At 42.0% G+C, this 26889-nt stretch overlaps 2 protein-coding genes across 7 annotated transcripts in view; one reads left to right on the plus strand and one right to left on the minus strand.

Annotated features, from left to right (window-relative positions):
• Positions 1–21931, plus strand: part of PIK3R4 (phosphoinositide-3-kinase regulatory subunit 4) — a 48750-nt gene extending 26819 nt beyond the window's left edge. For both annotated transcript variants that reach the window (XM_037524501.1, XM_037524495.2), the window contains exons 9-20: positions 2822–3025; positions 6386–6587; positions 8456–8643; positions 9362–9572; positions 11867–12032; positions 13195–13359; positions 15717–15928; positions 17433–17564; positions 19896–19996; positions 20416–20504; positions 20679–20787; positions 21395–21931. In XM_037524501.1, the coding sequence (XP_037380398.1) occupies positions 2822–3025; positions 6386–6587; positions 8456–8643; positions 9362–9572; positions 11867–12032; positions 13195–13359; positions 15717–15928; positions 17433–17564; positions 19896–19996; positions 20416–20504; positions 20679–20787; positions 21395–21565 (1950 nt within the window). In that variant the 3' untranslated portion in view covers positions 21566–21931. The remainder of the gene's footprint in view (positions 1–2821; positions 3026–6385; positions 6588–8455; positions 8644–9361; positions 9573–11866; positions 12033–13194; positions 13360–15716; positions 15929–17432; positions 17565–19895; positions 19997–20415; positions 20505–20678; positions 20788–21394) is intronic.
• The window catches only part of COL6A6 (collagen type VI alpha 6 chain), a 116931-nt gene continuing 109690 nt past the window's right edge, over positions 19649–26889 (minus strand). For all 5 annotated transcript variants that reach the window (XM_037524484.2, XM_054689772.1, XM_037524470.2 and 2 more), the window contains one exon: positions 19649–25051. In XM_037524484.2, coding sequence (XP_037380381.1) covers positions 24862–25051 — 190 coding nt within the window. In that variant the 3' untranslated portion in view covers positions 19649–24861. The remainder of the gene's footprint in view (positions 25052–26889) is intronic.

Here is a 26889-nt window from a genome sequence, read left to right on the forward strand (position 1 = left end):
TGCCACTTTAGAAACTGTTGGGAATCAGTTCTATATTTATTTAATCTATTTTTAAAGATTTAAATTGGGTACAACATTTTCACATTCCTTTCAAAGTAGTTAACCAGCACTTTTGAAGATGAGAAAAATTCAAGAGAATATGAGGTTACACATTATGTTAATGCATGCTATAGACCTCAGGGTTCATACTTTTCATTTGTGTAATGTTGTAAAACATCTGTTAAAGTGGAATGTAATCTAGCAGAGATGTATATTGATTTCTTTTTATTCTAAAAAGTATAACTGATTTCAGCTCAAGTCAGCATTTATAATAAATTAGAAGACGCTCTTTCAGGTGCTTGTTTTTTGGACCACTAAATTGGTTCTGGTTTTTTCCATTTTGAGTCTAATGCCCCTGCCCCTCCCACACCCCCTCCACCCCAATAGTAAAGTTGATGATAAACTTTTTTTCTTTGGTTTGTACAAGGCAAGTTTTTTATCCAACTTGTTGGGGTTTATACCCTTCCTCTTGCTGGACAGCTAAGAATTAAAATATATACTTAAATTGGACTATTGAGGGATGACTGACTTAAAACATCCTGAAATATCCTATTTTTACTAAAACTCAGTTTCTCATTTACAAATTCACATGCCTTTCTGGCTCTCTCCTTGTTCCATTCTATGTGCCTTCCTTTTGGCTGGAGAAAACGGCTTTGGATCTCCCTTGGGAACAAGGAGGTGTTGGTTGTGCCTTCAGTTTTTATTTTTCCCCTAGAGTCATCATTTTTGGGGATCATTATTCTTCACTTCATAGAGTTTGCTGAATTTATTTTTATCCTTTGTTGTGGGTTCTTGGACCCACTTTCAGTGAATGTATGAGTAGCGGCTTTCCCATGCCAACCAGCAATCCCCAGACTTCAGGTCGTTATTGTGAGCCTAGATTATCTGTACTTCTGTGGCTCTCAGTCAGAGGGTCCCAGACCTCCTCCCCAGGTTTGATTAACATGGTAGAATGGCAGATAGACCTCAGGAAACTCATTTAATCACTAAATCACCAATTGATTACAAAGGATATCAATAGCCTGATGAAGAGAAACACAGGGCGAGGTCTTGGACCAAAACACAAGAGTTTCTATCCTAATGGAATTTGGGGTCAGGCAGGGCATCTTGGAAGCTTCCTGAATCCCTCTCCTCTTGAGATTTTATGGATGTTTCATTCCCCAGGCTCTTGAACTCCTTGCCATTGACAATTGAACTTTGTCTCCAGCCCCTCTCTCATCCCTGATTTAAAGGGGTTGGGATTGAATGTCTTACTCTCTAGTCAGGTTGGTTTCCCTAGCAACCAACCCCCATCTCTGGAGTTTACCAATGGTTATTTTCATCAACATAACATGAAAGTTATTTTTAACACTTTAAACCCTTAGGAAATGCTTAGGCTTTTGGGGAAGCTGTGAAATGAGAACTGTGGATAAAGACCAACATGTGTGAGATTTTTATTTTGGTCATCTGAACGGCCAAATATATATACTTCCTATAAATTACAGCACATAACCCAGTGAAAATTTATGTATACATAAAAGATGGATAATATACTAGGAAAATGCCTTTTTTTTTTTTTTTTTTTTTTTTTTAATAGAGGCATGTTATTTATTTATTTATTTGTTTGTTTGTTTATACATGCACTGGGTACAGTCAGAAGCACGGGAGGGTGAGAGAATTCACCAGAGCCAGAGCGGGGAGCAGAACAGGCAGAAGGACCGAAGTACACTGCTGAGGGGAGCAGCGGGCGGCAGGAGAGGTCTGCGCGCCATGTGGGACCCTCCTCCGGTGGCTGGGGAGCAGCCGGGGATCGAACCGGCACCGCAGAGATCGAGGGCAGCTTCGCAACCCAGCGTTCAACCGCTGCGCCACCGGGGAGGCCCGGAAAATGCCTTTTTTAAAGATTACTAAAGCTTCTTGGAAATCAAGTCTAGAAATCTCTACTACCCTTGACTACTTATTCTATTTAGAAGTTTGTTTAGTAAACTCTTCTGTAGCACAGTATGGAGAAACTGTCCCTAGGATTTGAAAGTTTCATGCATTTGTAATAATTCTTAATAGTAGTTGACTATAGTAACTTTAACATATGAGCGGTTGGTTAGAAATCTGCACCGCAGATCCTTTCTGTTAAGGAAAAAAATTTTCTTTTTGCTTTTATCATTTTTTTATATTTTGAAAAGACTAGACTCGGAAATTTAGATGTATCCTTCCTCAGTCTTCCTAGTTGGAATTAGTTACACTCTTCTGCTGGTTTCCCCTGCCCTTTTAGTTACTGTTAGTAGTGCTCATATTTTTTATTATACCTGCGCTGGCAAGGCAAGGATTGTTGAGGATAATAAAAGGAAGGATGTTGTGAACTGTGTGGAGAGTCATGATTTTTAGAGGTGGTTGAATCTATTGGAGACATGACTGAAGCGAAGCCCTGTAACTGTTGTCTTTTCTGGGTCTCTACTCTTTGGGTATTAATTAGACCTGTGAAGTGCAGGTACTTTTTAGGTCTAGGAAGTCATTTGCCAGCTTGAGATCTTGTTTTCAACCTTTCTGGCCTGGATGTTTATTAGTAGTCTCTCAGTATGATAGGCACAGATGTGTACTGTGATACTAATAATGAAAAGAAAGATCTTAGCTCTTTTAAAGGCCTTTTGTATTTTTTCTTCTAAGCAGAAATTGCAGATGTTTGTATCTCCCATTTTCTTAGCAAGTAAACGGGCCAACTTCAGTCAGGTTGTAATTATTGAATTTGAAAATAACTGTTCTGTGTTTTCTCTTTTGTTTATTCTTTTTTTTTTCTTTTTAAATATAGATTGAAAAGAAACTTGTTCTACTCAGTGTTTTAAAAGAGCCAGTGAGCCGTTCTATATTTGATTATGCATTGAGGTCTAAAGATATCACTAGCTTGTTCAGACATCTTCACCTGCGCCAAAAGAAACGAAATGGATCTCTTCCTGACTGCCCTCCACCTGACGATCCTGCCATAGCACAGCTTTTGAAGAAACTCATTTCACAGGTTGTGTCGCCTTTCTGAACTCTTACATTTAAATGTAAATTTCATAAAAACGTTGACTCTTCCTTCTAGTTACTGAAAATATCTTTGGTTGAAAGTGTGTACGTCTGGCAAGCATCCCCTGCATTTACTTTGGCATCTTGAAAATATTGGGCTGCTGGTTAGGCATTGGGTTGTGCCTCAAAGCATCATGGGATACCTGTTAAGTTTCTTTTTACTATATAAATGAGGGAGAGAGTAGATATAACTTTAAATTTACATAATCTTGATTTTGTTTCATATCTCACCAAAAGTGTGTTAAAATTCAATCAGGAAAAACACTGCAAAATACAGGTGCACTACAAAAAAATCATGGTCCGTGTTGATTCAAATTTAGAGTTTCCACTCTATGCAAACAGTTGAAATTACTAGGATTTAGAGTGTGTATTATTGCATAAACCAGTTTACTGCTGTATTGTAGAAGAGCATGAGTTTGGAGCGATTAATAAATCTTGGTAGGATCAGGAAGTAATCTTTAATTTGGAAGACCTCTTTAGACAATAAGACTAGTCTCAGTATCCAGTTTCAAGAGGGATGTGTGCCACCTGGGGCAGTCAAGAGAAGAATAAAAATGGTTAGAAATAAGGAATACTGTTTCTGACTAAATGCTCCATGAGCCATAAAGCAAATATTGAGGGACAGCCTTAATGACCATCTTAAAGTCTGTAGGACGTTTTGGTTAAGAGAATGCTTGTCACTCATGTGTTGGCTAATGAAAAAAGATGAGAAAATAATTCAATTGCAGAGAGAGAATTTTATTGGGGTTGGGATATAATTCCTTTCATGTGCTGTAGTTGTCACTGACTATCAGTGCTGTGCGATGCCCAGATGCTGGTTTGGGTGATTGCATGTGGAATAGACTCCTCGGGGTTCTTTCAGGGCTAAATTTGCCTGGAGGTTGCAGTTGCCTCTGAATGTCCCTTCCAGTTCAGTGGTTCTGTTTCCTATATTTTAGAATACTTAACTTGATGTGATTTGAATTTCCAATGAGCTGTTTCTTTGAATCTTCTTTCAACCTTGACTTGTACAGAAGATGCATTTTATATTTCAGAAAGCAATTTATGGATGTTGAATCAAACTTTTTTGTTATTTTTCCTGATTCTTATCAAAAAATTTCACCATGCAATAAAAACCACTCCAATTTAGGTATATTTTTTAGGGCTTGGATAATATGAGCCTCTGTATTTTTCTCTCCTGCAAATCTTGTATATTAAATTAAAAACCTGAAATTTGCTTTTTACAATAAGTCATTAGTTACTTCATGTAGCTATCCTAACCCCTGGTCCTAGGCTTTTGTCCTTGCTACATTGTTGGCACTGCCATGGGTAAGCCGTTCTAGTTTTTACTTCCTACTGTTCTTTCCCCATTGCACTCCTTCAATGTCAACCCCATTACCAGGGACCATGATGAAATCACTAAAACTCATTGACTTGTATTCCCTGAAATGTCAGTGTTTGATGTAATCATATGTATGAGTAGAAAACAAGGAACAAGTAATCGCCTGTTTTATGTTGTTTCTGATACTAGTTTGAGGAGATCCCCGGGTTAGGAGTATTCTGTTGCTGCTAGTAGAAGGGTGAACGTGCCAGAATATCTGGGATCCATCTCTTTTGAAGCATTACAATGAGTTGCCCACTATAATTGGTGTTTTCCATTTTGTGAGTGTACTTTAAAGAAGCTTGGTTCATGGGCATCCCCTGGTGGTGCAGCGGTTGAGTGCTGGGCCACGAAGCTACCTGCAGCCTCTGCAGCGCCGGTTCGATCCCCGGCCACCGGGCGAGGGTCCCACATGGCGTGCAGACCTCTCCTGCTGCCCGCTGCTCCCTTCAGCAGTGTACTTCGTCAGTCTGCCTGTTGTGCTCCCCGCTCTGGCTCTGGTGAATTCTCTCACCCCCCTGCGATTCTGACTGCACCCAGTGCTTGTATAAATAAATAAATAAACCTTAAAAAAAAATTAGCTTGGTTCAGCAGATGTCATCCTCATTTCATAGATAGGGAAGCTGAGCCTCAATGAGGGTAGTTAACTAGCTGTGCTCACATGGTTCTGTAAATTTAAAAGCTGATATTTGAACCTAAACTTGTCTAACACCAAAATCCATGCTCCTGTACTATGCCATCTTGCTTCTCGAACACAGGACAGAGGGCTAAGACTGAGAACTCGCTTATGTTTTATATGGACTTAGGAAAAAGCATATGCACAGCTTATCTCCTTCAGCCCCTTGCAAGCTTTTTCTCTACCTTGATGTCTTCCCACACTGCTTAAGTCTTGGAATTCCTTGTAGAGACTTAGAGTCCAGGGAAGGGAGGTCAGGGGAGCATCTTTGGAGGTATGAATTGAGTCCTTATCCCCACTATCATGGCTATGGAGTGAAGACATATGTGGGAATCTGAAACTCCTACAGATTTCTTTTGCTTGGAGTTCTAAGTGCTGTCTTGTATAGGATTACACTGGAGATACATTATGGGTAAAATAGGCCATTTTAGACTAGCCTAGCATTGTTTCAATGGGGAAATATGTTCAGAGTTTCAGATATTAGACTTAAAGTAGAGTTTTGGAACATTACCCATATGGAGTTGGAATTTGCCTGTTGTCCAGATTTTCAGTGGGACTTAACCATCTGGAGATTACACATGGCAGGCTGTTTGATCTACAAGAGCGCCCTGTTTTACTCATGTCTGTTTAATCAGGCATTAATAGCAAATACAAAATGATTTCATGCATTTAAATGACAAGTACATTTTTAACTTTTCAATGATTTTGATTTTAGTAATTTTTTATTTGGTGGTATAGACACAAGGTATAAAATTGAAAAGATATAAGAAGATGGTAGGATGTAAGTTTTTCTCCAGTTGCTGACTGTCATCCACACAATTTTGTTATTGTGAATCTTATGTTGTTGGGTGTTGAATTCCTTTATATGGGGTTAGCTTTGTGCAGTTAAGTTACTTGGAGTCAGTGTATGCCTTTCAAACTTTGCTTTAAGCTGTTAAGACAGATTCAGAGCAATCTTTGGTCACTGGCCAATTTAGTCTGTCTACTAAGGATTTCTGAGAACATGATGCTGAGTTTAATAAGAGGTTGTTCCCCTTTACCTGGTGGAAACATGAATGATTCCCAGCACTGTGTTAACGGGTAGAAACGTGCTGCGGACACCTTCACAACACTGTGCTCAACCCACTGCGCCACCGGGGAGGCCCTGCTTGCTTCATTTTACTATCCTGTCTTACAATTTTACATTGGGTGTTATGATCTTTTAGTTCGTTATTTTGAGGCTTGTTGTTAGTTGCAAAAATAAGCTAAAACTTATTTGTATTTGGTTTTAGGGAATGACAGAGGAAGAGGAAGACAAACTTTTGGCACTGAAAGACTTCATGATGAAATCTAATAAAGCAAAGGCCAATATAGTAGACCAGAGCCATCTTCATGACAGTAGTCAGAAAGGTGTGATTGACTTGGCAGCCCTGGGCATAACTGGGAGGCAAGTTGACCTTGTTAAAACCAAGCAAGAACCAGATGACAAGCGAGGTCAGTACATTTCCCCGTGTGTGTGTGTGTGTGTGTGTGTGTGTGTGTGTGTGTGTGTAACTTGTTATTTCATAAGATTAATTTTAACTAACTGGCAACGAATGAAAAAGTCAAATTTCCCAGATGTAGTGCTTTCAAATTTAGTGACTTTATGGTATAACAGGACAGTTTGGAGGAGGGGAAGTGGAGAAATGAATTAACAACTAAGAGATTAAGTAACCTGATAAAATCATGGTTCTGTATGTTTCAGAATCAGTATTCAAACTAAAGCCTGACTCCAGATCTCTGCTGTTGAAGTAAAATCATGTTGCCTCTGTGAAGGTGAATGATTGAAAATAAGATTCTATTTTTTTAATCCTTTCCATACCCTCTCCAAACCAGTAGTAGATGAAAAGTGAAATAAGGTTTTTAGTTTTTTATTAGTAGACAGTATCCAGTAAAGTGAACAGTCTTGTTATTAACAGTAAAATAGAAGAATTGCGACCAGAACAGCCTTAACCATTTGAAGTCTAGAGATGCGCAACCATCAGCTCTTATGACAATGACGTTGACTATAGGGGGTTTTTAAGACCTTTTGATTTCTTCCTTAACCTTCCTGGAGGTATAATCACTTCCTTTCAGACTCTGTTTCAAGCCTTTTAATCTCTATTCCAATATAAGATTTTGAGGGAAGCTGGTGAATTGTATTTAAAATAAACCTCTGGCTGCCAAATTGGGATAAAGTAATATGCAAATTAATAATGGTTTACATCTATAATATGTAAAGCACTCATGCAAATTAATGACAGAAATGCAATTACCCCAAAAGAAAAGTAGTGAAGGATTTGAATATACAACTGATAGAAGAATGGAAATGCATATGTTTGAAAAGGTAAGTCATTAAGTGCAAATTAAATAAATGCAAGTTAAAACAATGAGATGCCATTTTCTGGTTAGGTAATTAGCAAAGACTGAGGATACCTAGTGTTAGCAAGGGCTTAGAGAGAAAGGCATTTTCCTACATTGTTTGTGAGGTAAACTGAGTATACTTTTTTTTAGAAGGTAATGTATTTTGACTCACTTCAGTTATGGAAATTTCTCTGAAGAAATACTTTGACAGGCATGTGAAGAAATATATAAAAGAGTGTTTTCCCCAGGCCTCCCCTGGTGGCGCAGCGGTTGAGTGCTGGGCTGCGAGGCTGCCCACAGCCTCTGCAGCGCCGGTTCGTTCCCCGGCCGCCGGCGAGGGTCCCACCAAAAAAAAAAAAAAAAAAAAAAAAGAGTTTTCCCAATGGGAAAAAAAAGGAAAATAATTGAAATGTGTCATTTTATTTTGGCAAAGGAAAATGGTAGCATAGCATCAAGCTATATATTTCACAAAGTTATAGGGGTGATTCTTGTAATATTTTGGCAGTGCTAATATTTTGGTGTTAATGTACTTGTAATCAGACAAGGATTTAGAAAAAAAAAGCAGGGAGGGTTCTCATCTGTCTATAGTCAGGAGCTGGCTGAATAGCGATTGCTGTATTTTTATCTTTTTCCACCATTAACCAGTACTGGAAAATGAGACATCATATTGAGACATCCTGACAGTTGAAAAGTTTTTGTTGATTCTGCAGATAAAATGGTTACTGGAATGTGAGCTAGCTTTGGGCAGCTAGGAAGCAGTTAGGTCTAGTTATTAATACCTTTGAAAGTGCATCTGCTCGCTCTCCCCTAGAGATGAAGTGAGTTAATGAGTTGATACAGAAAGGTAAATAAATTTTAGATTGTAAAGAATAAATAGGATGTGAAGGCCCTGTTGTCCCTCCATCAAAGAACATAAGGCAATAAAAGCACAGCAGTTTTAGAGCTTTCCTTCAAACTATTCTGAATCTTTTTTTTCTCAGCCAGAAAACATGTGAAACAAGACTCCAATGTAAATGAAGAATGGAAAAGCATGTTTGGGTCACTGGAACCAGCAAACATCCCACAGGCCTTACCTAAAGGGGGTGACCAGGAGGTAATTCAGACTGGGAAGCCTCCTCGTTCTGAGTCCTCCGCTGGCATTTGTGCCCCTTTGTCAACTTCTCCACAGGTACTGTCACCTAGGCAATGTCCTTTTGTCTCTCATTCCCATTCTGCTCTTTCAGATGTTTAAAAGCCTGGATACTGTGCTGGGAAAATCAATACAGTGTCCTTTAGGGAAGACAGCTTTCTAAGACAGGTTTATCTTTAATTTCAAGCCAAGAGGAAATCTAGTTACTGAAGGCAGCGAAGAAGGTATTATTTTAAAGTACTCACCAGTAAAGTGATTTCAAATTGTGGCTTGAAGACATCATTATGAACTGTGATTATACTTAGGTTCCAGTGAGCCTGTTAAGTCTTTTATTCTTTCCCTAATGTAACAGTTATATCTGTAATGTAGCAGAAATATTTCTTGGAAGAAAAGTCCCAGGTTTGCCATGTGTGAGAAATGTCATGGTAATTTTGACATACTTGAAATAAGTTTATAGATTAAGGTAACTCTTTCCTAGCCAGTCATATTTTAGATGAAAAACTAATTGAACCAATGGAGAAATTAAAATTCTGCTCTTTTAATTTATAAGATTTTTTGTTGAATGATAATTTTTAAAAATAATGTAGGTCTTTGGAAATGTAATATTTGTGGTTAAACTTCATTTTAACTAGATTTTCATTGAAAACATGTCATTGTATTTAAATAGATTTAAAAACTGATAGGTAAGTAAGGCCAAGGCTAGAGAGAACATGGGTACGTTCTGACACAAGTACTTATAATTCTGTTTGTTTTGCAGGTTCCAGAAGTGACAGTTGTCCAAAATAGAAAACCAACAATACAGGTTTTAAGTAGTACAATTTTACCGTCCACCTACCAGATTCGGATCACAACTTGCAAAACAGAACTCCAGCAGCTCGTACAGCAGAAGCGGGAGCAGTGCACAGCGGAGAGGATAGCCAAGCAGATGATGGAGAACGCCGAGTGGGAGAGTAAACCACCACCGCCGGGTAAAGTGCCACAGCGGGTAGTCGTTGTCCGTCCCAGGCTGAGGCCTAGTGTAATGGGAGAAGCTGATCATTGCTGGGCGAAGGAATAAACAAAACTGGCAGTGGAAGCCCAGAGGAAGGAGCGATAAGTGAGAAATCTTAAGTCATCATCTGTAGAGTGGGGTCTTCCTAGCCTTGGAGGCCAATTGCAAATGGGGTTCATTTTCCCCATTTGCAGTGGTAGGTTTTACTCACCTGCTTGGTGTTTATGCCACATTCTCATTGAATTTCAGGCTTCCTAAAATAGATTCTGGCCTAATTTCTGAAGGGTTTAACATCTATGTATTTTCTTTAAAAAAAAAAAAAGACAAAACATTTAGAAAATAATGGATACTTTATTTTTTATTTTATTATTATTTTTGAATTTTATGTATTTTTTTACATCATTTTTCATTTTTGCACAATGTGTGCATTTTCATCTTGGTTATAGTCCCCACACAATTCCCACCACCCTTGTTTTGATCCTACTCCCTCCTCCCCCGTAGTGTGTCTCTGGTTTATAGTTGCTTGTTGATTTTGATTTTTACTTTATTATAATTAGTCTTTTTCCTGGTGCCTTATTTAGGTTTTCTAAATTCCTGCTATGAGTGAGAACATACATACATACATATATATATATATATATATATTTTAATTTTAATAAAAATTTAACTTCACCTCTGAGAAGAAATGCATGGTGTGCTTGTGTGTAGAGATTTAAAAATTCACGTGCCTTCCCTTGGGCTCCCATGTGAACTCGGGGAAAATGCCAATAAAGACCAGTGATTTAAAGATTTTAAAAATATGTTCAGGTGGTGAGTCGAGATTCTGGTTGCATAAATCTTTATCAAAATATCTTGGAATGTTCAAATTGTTCTATAATATGGTTGGGTATTATTACCAGCCCTGCTTTAAAACCCTAAAAATGTTGACCATAAACTATTTTATGATAGAATCTATACTTATGTGGCATTTTCTACACTCCACTTAAGTGGGACTATACATTTTATTCAATAATCACAGTATTTTGTAGTTCGGGAAAACAGTGCAATGAGTATTGCACTTTGGGGTTTTTTTTCTTTCCACACTTGAGTGATTGTGTGACATCAGTTTTCTTTATCAGGAAATGTTCAAACTATTCTGGCAGATTATCTGGATTTCATGGAGAAGTGTTTTTGATCACTTTCAAATCCAGCCTGCCCTTCCTGAAATCACATCAGCTGTTCTGGCCACAAACGTGACTAGAGATCCAAAGGGAGATGATTAGTTTATCTTCAGAGTCAGCCAAGTCTGGCAGTTGTCTTGGCTTCATTTTTGTTTTTTGGTAAAAAGAAATAATTTCTTCCTACAATGACATTGTTATGACTTAATTAGGCACAGTGTTGGTTCCCAAAACTGTATGATCATCAGCAGAGCTTTCTCTTTTGCTTTATTTTAAAAATGAGTAATATTAAATGTTACTAGATAATATATTTACTAGAACATAAAAGGTTATTCATCAAACAGTGAAGACAGTTACAAACCAGGAACATGCTAGGTACCTGTCAGTGGATAAGGCCATAGTCTGGCATCACAGAATTTGCACTTTATTAGAGGAAATTAATCATAAGCAAAAAGTATAAACAATAAAACAAAAGTATAGATATTATAAAGAAAGTACTAAAAAATATGTGGGCATTTTGAAGCTATCATTTATAAAACCATTTATACTAACATGTCGATGCCATAGAATAAATATTACAAGTGTAGAGAATGTCAAGATTTGGGTGTTGACTATGAGCCTGGGGCAGCATCAGACTCTACATCTCCTTTATCCATAGTCACTCTTTGGATTAATATTTCCCTCATTTTGCATTTGAGGAGACTGAAGCTCAGGGAGTTTTAGTAAGTTCCTCAGGGTCACATATCTGTGGTATGGTGGGCCTGGGTCTTTGAGAGTTTCAGACTCAAACTCCCTCTCTAGTGACTCATTTCTCTGGGTCACGATAATCATTTCACCTTTTGCCATTGAGCAAGTAATGAGATTTTTGAGGAAGCAAGTGAGAGTCGTCCCTTCTCAGTCACCAGCTGATGGCCCCAAGTGCAGACTTTCTAAGGCTGTTTGAACATCACTACGTTGGTATCTGCCCAGATCCAGCAGACGCCTCCGTGTGGGCGAGCTCTTGGTCCCTTCGGTCTGATTGTTCTTGTGCTGGCGGCTGGTGACGGAGTGGGGCAGGGGGAGGGGAGGCCGGCCTTGGTAAATTACAGTTTGAGACTCCTTTGCTTGTCCTTAGGATGGCGTCCCAAAGGGCTACTTGTTGCACATCTTCATGAACACAAATCTGCTGTGAATCGAATTAGAGTCTCTGATGAACACTCACTGTTTGCTACATGTTCAAATGACGGCACAGTGAAAATCTGGAACAGTCAAAAGATGGAGGGGAAGACAACCACTACCAGGTAACATGTGCTTGGAGGAGACACGTATTTATCAAGCGCTTACTCTGACAGGCGCTGTTGTAGGTGTCAAGGGATACAGCAATGAGAGATGGATAAAAATCCCTCTTCTGGGGCGCTTCCCTTCTAGTGGGAAATGTCAGACAAACAGTATTAATAACTACAGTCTATAGGATGGCAGATGGTAAACATGTTCTGGGGAAAAATACAATAGCAACGAGGCAGAGGGAATGCAGTCGGGTGGCATGGGGTTGAATTGTAAGTAAGTGGCCTGGAGAATGCCTCGCAGAGAAGACGTCACTTGAGGAAAGACCTGCCAAGGGTGAGCGAAAGAGACGTGGATGTCTTGGGAGGAGCATTTCAGGCAGAGAGAACAGGGATGGCCACGGCCCTGATGTGGAGGCTGTTTGGTGTGCTGGAGGAAGAGCAGGAAGGCCGGCGTGATTGGAGTAGAGCGGGCAAGAGCGGGGAGTAGGGTGCTGTGGAAGACTTCAGCCTGAATAAGTTAAGGAGCCTTTGGAAGATTCCAAGCAGAAGTAAAACATGATCTACGTCAGATTTTCAACAGTCATTTTGACTTGTGTGTTGAGAGTAGACTACAGAGGACACACGTGCAGTCACTGGAGAACGTGCAAGAGAAAAGTGAGAAAATGACGCACTGGTTACTGCTATGTAAGGAGAAGATGCCCGCTGACCCACTGTTACGTCGAGAGGGATCTCATTTATGACCTGAGGAGGCTGAGCGGCTTGGCCAGCGTCGTGGAGGTAGTCAGCAGTGGAACTGGATTTTTTGGCTCTAAAGCCAGTGCTTTTCCTGCTGGGCCACGCGGCATCTCGGGGGTTACGGAATAACCGAAGGGCTGAGGGCAGGGTTAAGAGTTGAAGGAGAACTTGTGGCAGGACCGCACGCGGGGAAGTCCAAACGGAGAGGTGGGCAGTTCTTCTGTGAGGAGGGAGTGTGTGAAGATGACTTTTTGAAAATAGCGGAAGTAAAAATGATTTTTGTACCAGTGCTTTTGAGACAGATTCTTTTCTTTGGTCCTAAGAGCAAGGAAATGAAATGGACGTCTACCTAGTAATTGTTTGTTAATCTCATAGCTATTTAATGTTCATGAAAATGCCCTTGTGACCCTTCCGGACACGCTGTCACCTCTCCCATGTGCAGGTCTATTCTTACATATAATCGGATCGGAGGGCGCGTCAAGACGCTGACGTTCTGCCAGGGCTCCCACTACCTGGCCATCGCGTCTGACAACGGGGCTGTCCAGCTTCTAGCAATTGAGGCATCTAAGCTGCCCAAGTCTCCTAAGATCCATCCTCTACAAAGCAGGTATCTGTCTTTCATGTCTTTTAAACAGTGTTGAGTGGACAAGGGCCACTGAACACTCTCTCCCTAATGGAGTGTGGGTCAGCCAGGGCCTACTAGACATTATACTGTTTTTAAATACATGAAATAAGACTGTTTCCAGCTCAGATCTATCACATGTGATTTCAGAAAACTGCATACGTATCTGATTTTCTTCCACTTTATCAAAAGGTCAGGGTGGTGGCTTTGAACTTGATGCTCTTCCCAGTCTGGAATCTGTCTGAATAATCTTTTGTCTCAACTCCTAAAAGCCCAACTCTAGCTGAATGATTTTGAGACTGCGTCTTCACTATGGAATTAAATGTTACCAGTATTTCACAATCACTTAGCACTAAAGCCTCTGAACTTGGAGTGGACATTTAGTCAGATGATTTGCTTATTTTAAAACAAAATATACACTGATTTTATTCAAGAATTTGCTTCCCATCTTACAAATTGTGGCTGCTTACAGATTACTCGTGCACGGCAAGATATTTAAAGCCTAACATTCTGCCCAGTATGTGCCACACAATGAGGAGCCCCAAAACAAAGTCATGTAACGTATTCTCAGAAACTACACGCTGGTGGAGTAACAGACAAGGCAACAGATGGTGTCAGTGCTGTGTGATCATGTGCCATATCACAGGGCCAGGGCGCCAACCTGCAGGGGTCAGGGCAGAAGGCCTGAAGGAGGTGAGACCCAGCCATCCACGTCAGGCTGGTCAGTAGGGCACGGCCGCCATTGGTGGTGGGCCCCACAGGGGAAAGCAGAAAGAGCAGATGATGATAGCTTAGTGGATTATAAGTCATCACCATGGGGTCAGAAGTAAGGCAAAAAAGGACATTTGTTGGCTCACCTAGGATTTTAATTGTTTATATTGTTTTAGTGTTACTGATGGATTGAGACTTTTGTCATGATGCATTATATATGGCCTTTAACTGCAAAACAGATACTGCCAGTTTAAAGTCATCTCAGCAGAGGATGACATAGAGCAACACACCGATTGAGCACCATGTAAATTAACAAAGACCTGCTGGAAGACGTGCTGTGACTGTGTTGGCAGTCACGCCAGGCACCTCTCAGCAGACAGCAGTTTTCACTGTGAAGGTTGCTGTTTGTACCCTAACGTGACACCCAGAGTGGGAGAGAGAGCCTGGAAGTTTAGACGTCACTGCCTGATGGTGTGCTCCAAGGGAACTTGCCGTGAACCTTTTTTTTTTTTTTTTTTTGTTCCTTCAGCTCCACTGTTGTAATGTCACTGGAGAGCTACTTGTGGTACCTTTTCGCATGCATTTTGGTACTTTGCATTGCTTTAAGAGGAATATAGTCAGTATTAGAATGTTTGTAAATAGAATTGTTTATCCGAGACAGGACTCAGCAAACTGCAGCCTGGAGAGCTTCCTGTGGCCAGAGTTGGGACACTGTGGGCCACACAAGTAGTGGCAGCACTGGGCTGTGCTGAGAACAAAATCCATATCCATAGGTCCGTACTGGTACAAGCAGCACATGAGTAAATTAGAGGTGACAACTCTTCCTTACAAAAGAATTCAGTAAGCATAAGAACCAGTCAGTGTTAGAACACCACAGGCATAATCAGAAGATCTAAAATTAGTGGGCAGAATTTAAGCAGAATTGGGATTTTTGCATAATTTCAAAAGTTTCACTTAAATATTTAGTACTCACAAGTGGAGAAATAAGCGTCTAGTGAAGACGCCTGGAGACTCCACCTTAGGCAAATGGCCAGGTTAACATCAGTCACACACGTGCTGCTTCCTCCTGTGTGTGCTCAGAGGGCTTGTGACTCCTGTGCTCTCCCTCCCAGTAAGACATAAACTCATTCTGTTTGGGGGAACACATGAGGCAAACCAAATTGAGGGACAGTCTACCAAGAAACTAAGCAGTAATCTTCAGGAATGTCAAGTCATGAAAGACTGAGGAGCTGTCACGAGTAGAGAAGACTTAAGGGTAAACGCCACGTGCTATCCTGGCTTGGGACCTGGAAGGGTAAAAAGGACACTAGTAGAACAACTGCCGAAATCCAAATGTTCTTTACTTTCTAGTGTTGCACCAAGGTTGATGTCTTAGTTTTGATAAGCGCCCTGTGGTTTTATCTGAGTGTCAACACGGGGAAGCTGGGTGAAGAATATACAGACACCATCCTCTGTATTATTTTGTAACTTCTGTGCACCTGAATTATTTTAATAACGCCTCAGTTGTCATTGTCTTGAAGAGTCAGTTTTAAGTTTCTTGGCGATGGGCAGCAGGTACAGTCATCCTAAATGGACACTGGTGTTGTGTGTTTAGTGTCTGGCAACGTCTTTGCTTTTTGGTGTTTCTTTAGGATTCTAGACCAGAAGGAAGATGGCTGCGTGGTGGACATGCACCACTTCAACTCCGGGGCCCAGTCTGTTCTGGCCTACGCCACCGTGAACGGCTCTCTGGTCGGCTGGGACCTCAGGTCTTCAAGCAACGCGTGGACACTAAAGCACGATTTGAAGTCTGGCCTCATCACTTCCTTTGCTGTGGACATCCACCAGTGCTGGCTCTGCATCGGTGAGCTGGCTGCTGCATCGTTGCGTTCTGAATGCTGCTAATGCCTGAAATGGCTTTTTTCCCGTCTTTTTTTTTTTTTTTCCCTCATAATTAGTGTGTGGTAATCACTTGCAATTTAATTTTTTTCATTAAAAAAGATTTGAGCGTGAAATCAGTATCCCAACACATAAAGCAATTTTCTCTTTCTCCTTTTTCTTAAATGAGCCTATTTACTTTAAAAATTATGATGATCAGATTTGCTGATGTTCTTCTTCTGTTAGGAAAGCTGCAGGCGTGGTTTATGCATGGCAGCATTTGAATTTTGGGTGCACTTGGTTTTAAATTCCAGCAGCTTCAGGCAAGCTACTTAACTCCTCTTCAGAGGGGGCTCATCCGGGCGGGGGCTGTTCTGGGGGCTTCATAAGCAGCATCGCACTGCTTGGTAGAGGAAGGAGCTAAACAATGTCTTCCTGCCATAGGGTTCATCACGCCCCTTTCCTCAAAGGCTGAAGACATACCGTGCGACTGGCTTTCCTCTGTGTTAGTTTCACTCCCCCCCCCATAAGGCTTTGGGCCTGCCCCTGAGAAGGTCCCGCATATTATTTTTGCCCACGTGGCACTCTTGTTAGGATTATAAATCCACTGTGTTTCTAAATTGTGTTCTGGTTTCTAGATTTCCTAACCCACATGTGTCACATTGCCCTTTCCTTTTATTACTTTGTATAGTTTATGCGGAATAGTCATTTTTGCCTTTTGTGTAAATTGTCTGCAGTCTAACACCAGGCCTAGGAGACTAGATCTGCACTCAGCAAAGGGCAGTGATGACTCACAGGTGTCCTGGTCAGCTCCGAGGAGGGCAGCCAGTGCCACCTGCAGCTCTGAGAGTGACACAGGGGACTTGCTGCCCACTTTTCCCCCTCACCAGTCTCTCCACTGGAATTGGAGGCCACCTAAGAATATACTTAGTGTCAGCGTAGGCACTGAGGTGGGGGGGGGGTGCTCTTTGGAGTTTAAGTTGTCACAGGCAGATGCGCAGGTGCCCACCCCAGGTCTGCCGTGATTGGACACCATCTCTGTCTCCAGGATGTTTGGAGAAAAAGGCTCACAGATGTGACTGGATCCAACAGTTATAAGCTGGCGCTGCTGTAGATTGGTCAGGTGCTCCTTGAGTGCCAGGGGCACACGCCTGTTGGTGGAAGGCGGTCTCAACACTGATGTAGCAGGTTCACTTTATTCCTCGTGTAGGCCTGTTTCTTGGGTGCCTCTGACATTAAGTACCAGTAATTAATGAATTTTTTCCATTCACAGTCACTGGACCGCTCACAGTCACAATACCGCAGTATTGTGATAAGCCTTTTTGTACCTGTTATTTAACAGCTAGAGAGGCTATTTGAAATTAGGGAGATAGCTTCACGGGAACAGGCTTTTTCTTAGTTGACTGTTTTAAAATATGTTCATATAAGGTAACGTGATTACCCTTCGTGTAGCTGTAACCGCTGTGCTCTGTGGCTTTATTTTCTTTAAGGAACAAGCAGCGGCACTATGGCTTGTTGGGACATGAGGTTCCAGCTGCCAATTTCTAGTCACTGCCACCCTTCCAGAGCTCGGATCAGGCGCCTTTCAATGCATCCTTTGTATCAGTCCTGGGTGATTGCAGGTAAGTGGGGGGGATTTTCTTGGAAAGGGCAAAATATCCTGCCGCCAGGATTCCTATTCTTAAGTTTTTATTTTACATGTGACCTGACTGCTTGATTTTGGTCTGTTTATGGAAGTCCCCACCTCTGGTACCTGTCGTTTAATCATGATCTCATCAACCGCCCACTCCTGTCTGCCACCATTGCCCCTTCTGTTTTACTTCCCCACTTCCACGATTTTTGTTAAAACTAACCTAGAAATGAAGTGAGACGCCTTAATGCAGCCTTCGCGGCAGCCATGTCTCAACTCTTCTGTTGTATTTCTTACAAGCTTCCTGTCCCTCATCGGGCAGTCACACTTTTTTGCATGAATTCTTGGGTAAGTCTGGGAAACTCATTTTCCTTATCTGGAAAATGTGGCTGGGAAATTCTGAGATGAAATAGGTAAAGATGCAGCCTGGCACACGGCCGAGTGCGCGACGCAGTCTAGCTCCAGCTCCTCGCTGTGGTCTCTCACACGTGGTCCGGCGCGCGCTGTCAGGCCATCCTGTCAGATTCAGTGGTCCTCGCTTGACCCTCTCTCAACACTTGCTTGGTTTCTTCCTCTCTAAAAGACTGTCCTTACCCCATTTCAAAAACATCACTCGGGTCTCCTGTCTGTTGAATTGCGGGTTCCTCCTCATCTTTGACTTGTAAATTGTGGTCTGCCCAGGACGCTGTCTTCCTACTCCACTGCCCCCCAAGTGTTACATACCATGTTCGTTTAGATTGTTATACCTGTTTATATAAAATCTTCTCAAAGGTATCTGATACACTGTCTTAAATTTAACAAGTCCAACCTGAACACTTGGTTTCCTCTCGGCTAGTCCCCACCACTCTTTCACCCCAAGACAGACCTGCTCTGCCTATGGCATTCTCCCAGTCACCGGTAGCTCTTTTATGTAGGTGCTCAGAAAAAACCTGCTGTTGAGCTTTCTTTCTCAGACCATTAGCCACTGCTGTGTGGTACATCTTGAAATATATCCACATCTGGGCACTGTCCTCCTGTCCTTCTAGTCCAGACAACCGTCACCTCTGTTCTCTGTTAATGCAGTGTCTTCTGACTCCTGCCCGTTCCCTTCTATTGGATTCTTCTGCCCATTACCTTAGTCTGTTGGATTCTCATCCCAAGAGACAACCAGACTCCTCACCCTGGCCCAGAAGCTTTATGGGATTTGCCCCCTTGCCACTTGTCTTAGTCAGCATTCCAGCAGGAAACAGATGGTGCACCCAAGGTTGGAAAATCCAAGCTTTATTTTCAGAGGAAGTATTTACAAAGGCGTGGGTGTGGGAGCTTCATAAGATAGTGCAATAAAATAGGGCTAGTACTAGCAGAGCAGAAGGCAGGGAGGGTGGTAACTGGAGTATGCAAAGAATTTGAGTAGCAAACGCCACATTGAGTGGAGCAATGATTTTCAGGCACCTTGAGGTGTCTGGCTTGACTCTCAGCCACCCCTTTGCTCTCCTACTCAGGCTTCTGACCGCTGTAACAAATCACCACACATTTATTCTCCGATAATTCTAAGAGGCCAGAAATTCAGACTAAGTTTTGCTAAGATCAAGGTGGTGGCAGGGACCACAGGCTGAACCCATCTAGAAGCCAGAGGGCAGGAGCGTGGTGTTGGGGCCCATGCAGGCCAACCTGAAGAGTGCAAGTGGGGATGACTGCCCTGCTACCCTGCCACTGAGAATGTAAGTTTCATGAAATGGAATTTTTTTTTACATTATTTTCCTTTTTGTTAAGTGTCTAGGACAGTGATTAGCTCACAGAAGTGATGTTGGCTCAGTAAGTACCAGTGAGGGAGTGACGCCTGTGCTACTGTAATTCCCTCTGCTCAAAAGTCACTTTTCTGCCTTCACCTCCCACATGTGCTGCCGTGAAACCTATTACTCCCGTGTCTCCACGATACCCAGAGATTTTTTTTCCTCATTGCAGTCTTTTTGCCTAAAATGATTTCTACCTGTTCTTGCAGGCCCGGTGAAAACATCTCTGCCCTGATTCTCATCCACGGGCGGGGCTCTTTTCCCCTTCAGTGGAACTTTGTCCTCCCTTGTCTAATCCTTTTTTTTTTTTTGTTAGACTGGAGAGATTTTGAAGGCAGAATCAGTTTATGATCCACCTTTCCTCCTCAGAGTTCTCCTTGTTTGAACACCAGTGAGTGCTCACTGGTGGGCTGTTAGCCACCTGCTGTGGGTCACACACAGTCTGCTGACAAGGCCACAGAAACTTCTTGCAGGACGGGGAGAAAGGATGAACTGCCAAGCTCTGAGCTTGTTCTTGGGTGAGTAATGATCCTGGCCTTTGTCTCCCACAGCTGTGCAGGGCAACAACGAGGTGTCCATGTGGGACATGGAGACCGGTGACAGGAGATTCACCCTCTGGGCGAGCAGCGCACCTCCACTTTCTGAGATACAGGTTTGACCTTTATCTTTATTCTAAAGATCCATGTCATTTCCTACATCCTGAGCACTTCGACATTCTGTCAAACAAACTAGGGGGCTGTGGGTGCTCTGCAATCCCTTAGGTGTCCCAGTGTCTCTAAGGTGTGTGGTGTCCCTTGGGAACCCTGGTAAAATCTGGGTTAGTTGGGAAAAGCCCAGTGTGAAGTGTGGAACACAACTCGCTTACACACTTGTTTTTCACCCATGAAGGACACTGGGCAATTAAAGAGAATTGTTTTAGTCAGGGTCCTTATCATCCCAAATAGAACATTTTAGGAAGCAGAACACAAAGTTCCAAAGACAGACATATCCAAGATGCACGTATTCGTCTCCTCATGGGCATCATTTACAGAACTCTGATGTGTCATCTGACTAATGTCTATTTCTTTTAAGCCGTCTCCTCACAGTGTCCATGGGATCTACTGTAGTCCTGCAGATGGAAATCCCATCCTGCTAACAGCTGGTTCAGACATGAAAATAAGGTACAGTAACTGGTAATATAATGTGGACACTATGGTTAACACTACGTGGTGTTAATTTCGAGAAAATTCTGTTTTCCTAATGCTAAAGAATATGCTGATGCTTGGATGAATGTAAACCAGTGATTATTTTTCCCTTCTCCTGCTGAGATTATCACCTCATTTCCTCTCCCCCAGGTTTTGGGACTTGGCTTACCCAGAGAGGTCCTATGTTGTTGCAGGAAGTACTACTTCTCCATCTGTGTCCTACTACAGGAAGATAATTGAAGGCACTGAAGTCGTCCAGGTACAAGCAGTCTTTTTGAGTTGATTAAAATCACTTTGGCTAGGAGTGGAACTATGAGTTTAAGAAGTATATTTTTACTTTTCTGTACTTTAAAAAATGAAGTTGTATTAAGGTATGATGCACATAAAAGGTGCACATGTGAGTGTAGAGCTCGAAGTAAGCACCTTCTTATATGGTCTTAGGACAAAGTAAGTGTGTAACTTATTTTTTTTCTACAAATGAGGAAGCTCAGTAATTTGTCAGATCACGCAGCTAGTATAAGCAGCAAAAAAGATTCATACCTGGAAGTCCCTGAGCCAGTAAGTGCTTGGTAGATGATAGCATGCGTCCTTCAAGACAGCTGTAGAAATGCTAGGACACCTGCTTTTTATCTTGATGTTGACAAAAGATAAAATGATACACAGGCCAATAATCTGTATGTATTAAGTGGCTAATCATGGAATCCAGTGACTTGGAAACCTAGAATATCATTTTGGACTCTCCTTACTCATTTCACGAGAGGCGTTAGTTTCAACAGCCTCTCCCAGAAGCCAGACTGAGACGAGGCAGAATATGTGGTACAGCCTTTTAACTACTACTTTCTCCTTCATTTTTAACCACAAAACAGGAAATTCAGAATAAGCAGAAGGTAGGACCGAGTGATGATACGCCTCGGAGGGGCCCAGAGTCTTTGCCTGTGGGTCACCATGACATCATCACTGATGTCGCCACGTTCCAGACAACACAGGGCTTCATCGTCACCGCTTCTAGAGATGGGATTGTTAAGGTGTGGAAGTGAAAACCTAGTGATTTGTATAATTTGTAATAAAGTTATAAATACACTCAAGAGAACAGGTATTTTTAGAGAACAGAAGCAAGAAGAGATTCATTTTGATTAATTTTTAAAAAATCATGTTACTGTTTTATGATAAAACAAATCCCACCCAAGGTGGTTAAGGAAGTTGCACTCATCTGCTCGTGTGTATCTCTGCGAGAGTCCGCCAGGCCAGTGTCAGGTGATTTGATGTCACAGAGGTAAGGAATTTAAAGTGCTAAGACATATCTGTTTACTTTGTATTGAAAAGGATGGCTGTAAGCTACGAACACATTTTTGCTATTAAAAATGCTATTCAAACTAGCCAATAAACTATATTCAAACATCTTAAGGGCCTTTTGTTGCTATTTTTAAGTTAACTTTAGGATAGGAAAAAAATTTTAGCAGCACTTCTTGTACAGAAATGGATTTAGTTGTAAAGAATCAGTGACAGAGCCAGGCCTACCCCAGCTCTCTGCCCTCTGTGTGTCTTGCCCTTCCTGCTCTTACCTTTCTTCCTGTTTTATGCTCTGCCTTACTAGAACACTGCAGAACTGATCTCCCGTGTCTCAGCTCTAGAGAAATAGATCTCTTCTTGGCCACCATTACTGTTTTAATAGGCTCTACAATCAGTCCTGAAACTTGGTCCATCGGCTTTTGTCCGGAGTAGTTATTTGTTAAATGCATGAAAAAGAAAAAAAGGATTAAACTCAAAAACATGACAAAACTTATATTTTTGATGAAAGACCAAATTGGCCTCTCCTATTAAGATAAATCTTTCAACTTTATTGTTTATACACAAACCTAATTCATTTGTCATCCACTCACGCAAGGATGTACGGTGTTCAATGAGTTACATGAGTCTACAGAACCAAAAAGTTGAATCGATAAACTGAATCTGGGGAAAATACAGAGAACTGAAGTATTTCTTAATTACATGAGAGCTTGCAATGCTTATGTCTGGCTTCACGATTCGCTACACTTATTGTTTAGGCAGGCAAACAACAAAACTACTGGAAAATCCTGTCATTCAGAAAGGGTGACATGAGGCGTGATGAGCCCTGTCGAGGCCAGAGGGCTGACTGGGTCAGCACCCGCACATTTGGCATTGCCTGTTTCCCTTAAGTGCTAAGACTGTAGTTACAGAATTTCTCATTCTAAGTCAGAGGCAGAGGTTAGGGGAAATTTCTGAGCCATAAACTTAGCTGAGAATGAGCTTCCAGCCTGGAACCATTAGATAAGCCATAGACTGACGCGTGTGGGACGTGCTGAGGGGAGGAACAGAGGGCACGGCTGCGTGCTCCTTCTCCCCCCAGCTTCCTGCCCTCCTCCTCCCTGCTGAAAAGTCCCTTTTTGAAAAAAAGATCATTTGGTTGAATTGTTACTAAGTAGGACGAGCTGGGCACGCCATTTGACTCGTGGCTCAGGGCAGAGATAACAGGATGCGCGTCCTTGAGTTCATTTACATTTTAAAGCACGGAGCATCCCTGCTGCTTTGTGCTAGTCTTGGTTTAACGGAGTTTTAATTTATACTCAGTTTTTGCTGCTTCCCCTTTAAGGAGAGGAGAAAATACTAATATTAGGGATTTTTAAAAGCGACTTGAAAAAGTGACCCAAATCCATTAACAAGGAATTATTTGGTGCCAAAAATATTTAAAAATAACACACACAAGGAATTTTTGCATACTTGAAAGTTAACTGGAAATCCCCCTGCTGCTAAAATACCTCCTGGACGCTGCTCAGCGGTTTCCTATACTGGAAAAAAAATTCTCCTAAAAAGCACCACTTAGGACATAAAAAATTTCTCCTAAAAAGCACCACTTAGGACATAGGAAGAAGCCATGTTGGGAATTGTATTCTTTTCAGTTACCTGAGCACGAATATGACATTTAACTCCTTGCTCCTCTGAAGACATTTTAGGAGCCATCTCTATGGAGTTTCCTGAGAAAAGATGGCAGAAATGGGCTTAACAAATACTGGAGGTGGCTCTTTTACACGGGTTGTATGAAGATAGACATAGAAAAGAAAATTAGACCGTAACTGCTGGTCTTTGGTGTCAGAAACCATCTGTTCCACACATCCAAGCAGGGCCTCCCTCCCAACAGAGCGACGCTCGCCCCTGCAGGGCCATGTTACCAACTGCAGAGCCAGCTGTTAGAATCCGAGGTAAGTTCCCAACATTACAACTAAATGAAATAATGCTACTTTGGTGTTTGTTAAAAAATAAGAGTAAGAGTTAGGTCTCCTGGATGAGGGTGAGAAGAGAGAAACACCTCTCCTGCTCTACTTACTCCAAGCTCATCCACATTTCTCCAGTCCCCTATAAATTTTGTGGATCAAAACAATGTTACGGTTTTCCAAACTCAGCAGACATTTAAGGCTTCTGGCAGAACTCCTCCAGTCCTGTTGGGTGCTGTTCCCCACTGACTAGACAGCTGCCTGATGGTAAAAAGTAGCTCAGCTTCACCAGAGGCAAGATGTGTCTTTTCTTATCTAAAGGATGTATTAGTAAAAAAATGATCAAGAATAAAAGTCCATCAAAATGACCAAGCATGAATGAAGATGGAACTTACGGCTAAAAAGCAATTTCTATTCTGGGGAAAATGATGACTTTTTCTCAAGTAAGGAGGGGAAAATTGCCCTCTGCTTCTCACCTGGTCCAAGCAAACACGCAGAAGGTGGGAGGAATCTTCCAGCATAAGCCCCGCGTTGGACTAGCCCATCCATTCAGAGACAGTGGTGGAATTAAGTGGAATAAAGAATGAAAGTCAAATTTTCTAATCATGACATACAAACAGCATCGCTTTCTGGAGTAAATGTTGCGGTCTTTCAAAACATTAACCTGCAGTTAAATAGGTGAGCCTCTGCACTGCTAAATTAGGAGAGAGGACTTGGTTTGCAGAAAGTGGACTGAGACAGAGACTGGCACCTGCAGAGAGATGTCAGAAGAGTCGGCGTTACACACGGGAATACACTAAAATTTACCTTCAGGACTTTTCAAAACACTTCATTCTTGGCATCTTTTAACGAGAACAGCTCTTGAGCCTATTGGCTTTAGACCGCTGCCACTGGCAGGAGTGGTCAAGCAAACGGGCAAGAGGCGTCCTCATGCAAAGTGTCGGCGGCAAGGTGCCGGCAGTCTGCAGTCTGCAGCCTAGGCCGGCGGCCTCCAGAGCAGGCCCAGGCAGAGTCGCCCAGACTTGTGCGGTGTAATCAGTTCAGTTCGGAGTCTTTCCATGCTTTGTAGGGTAGAATTCTTTGAGCTTTTGGTTTTTTCATTGTCATTTGGGAGCAGTTTTTATTACTTTTTTCCCATTTTTAAAGGCATGAGATATATTTCTGGCAAATTTTTGAACAATATCAACTCTCCCGCCTCTTGCTACTCTTGAAAGAAATTTTTTATCTTGAAAGAATTTTGCCTTCCGAAAGATATCTCCTTTGAGAGCAGCTTTTTGTGGTCCAGGAACAAAGCTATATAATGAAAGAGGAGAAATATGATAGGAGACAAATACCAATTCAACTTTAATAAACTATTAATCCATCTTCCTAAATTAATTGTATCCATTCTTTGTAAAATGCTTCAGGGTAATTTTATTAAGATTATTAAACTGGGGATTTATACTGGGCTAAGAAGCTGATGAATACGACAGCTCGTCACAGTATGCAAAAGTATAATTTCAACAGCACAGTTTCTTCTTCGTGGACCATGTTCTACCTAGCACGTCATGTGGTTGGCTTCTCTTTTGATGATTCAGGTTCAGATTTGGGCTCAAAGGGGACCTCCTCAGAGACCAACATAGCTACAGTTTTCCCACTTGCATTGTCCCCCCTCCCAGGCAGAAGGTTTCATAGACCATATGTAGTCACCATAGAAATTCCAGGAACCCAGAAGACAGTAAATGTCTAAAATATCTAATGAAAGCATGAATGAATACTCCCTCTTCTTCCCTCCTTGCCTTCCTCTTATCCACCCATCCCTCCCTCCCTCCATCCCTCCCCCCTCCCTCCACCATCCATCTATTTACTACCTGCCCTACAGATGGTGCTGTGTTGGGTACAGGGTGGGCATAGCCACCAGCCCAGTAGACACAAAATGGGTGAGATTCAGGAGAGCTGGAGTAGGACTCTAGAAGGTCTAGAATGCCAGGCTCAAACCAGGAAATCATAGAGGCCAGGTACCTAGAAGTTCTAGCCTGTCCAATGAAACTTTCTGTGCTGGTAGAAATGTTCTATAATTTTCGAGGGCCAGTATGGCGGCCACTAGCTACCTGTGGCTGTGAAGCACTCAATATGTGGTTACTGTGACTTAAGAACTGATCTGAAATTTCATTTACTTGAAAGCCAGTGGCTACTGCATTGAATGTGTGGGACACGAGTCACTTCAGACAAATTTTAACTTTAGAGGGAGGTAGTATAAAGGGCTTTGGGCCCCCAAACTTTCTTACACTCTAACTCCTGTACTTACTAGCTGACCAGCTCTACACATCACTTAACTAGAGCGATCCTTGCTACTTCAGGTGTGATAATGGGGATAGAAACAACCTGTGATGTGAGCAACAGCTGAAATCCCCTACATTTGTTACCAACTGTTGGTATGTTGGTGTTCTGTTAATTATGGATGAGGAAACCGAGATGCATACAGGGTGAAGGTCAGTGACAAGAGCTGAGACTACAACCCAACTCCTCTAACACTGAGTGCTCTGTTATTTCCTCTGAACTAGGTTTTAATTCAGGACACTATGGATAGTACCAAGATTACTTGGAAAGAGAAAGCAAAATGAGAAATGTCATGCTTTCAGAAGTGCCCGGATATGGGTGCAAAACCCCAGGCAGGCAGATGGCCTGGGGCTGCCTGGGCAGCTAAGAAGCTGTGAGGAGCCTGGCACATCGACACTGCACGTTTTAGAAAGAACGAAGAGCACCTGGAGGTGCGAGAAGAGAAGGTTTTCAATACTGATAAGCCTCAGAAATGAGCTGAATTGTGGTTAAGGGAAGACTCTAGAGAACTCAAGAACACAGACCAGGAGGACAGGCAACATTCACCAGGACCTGCTCCTTCATGTTAGGATTTCCATGCGTTCACCAGCTACGAATTGGATGGCTCTCACCAAAACATCACTGTGTACAGTAAGTGAAAGATACAGAAAATTCAAAATTATTTCGATTGTCTCACACACCACACAGAGTCAGGGGTGAAGGAGAACCACACCATTCACGTTACACAGACCCTGACCCTGATGCCTCACATAATGTGTATCTGGCTGCTCAAGCTCAAGGCCCCAAGTGCCTGTAACAGGCCTTGCACGGTG

Source organism: Talpa occidentalis, unplaced genomic scaffold, assembly GCF_014898055.3.
Source record: "Talpa occidentalis isolate TD23 unplaced genomic scaffold, MPIMG_talOcc4v2.1 talOcc4.10, whole genome shotgun sequence".
NCBI lineage: Eukaryota > Metazoa > Chordata > Mammalia > Eulipotyphla > Talpidae > Talpa > Talpa occidentalis.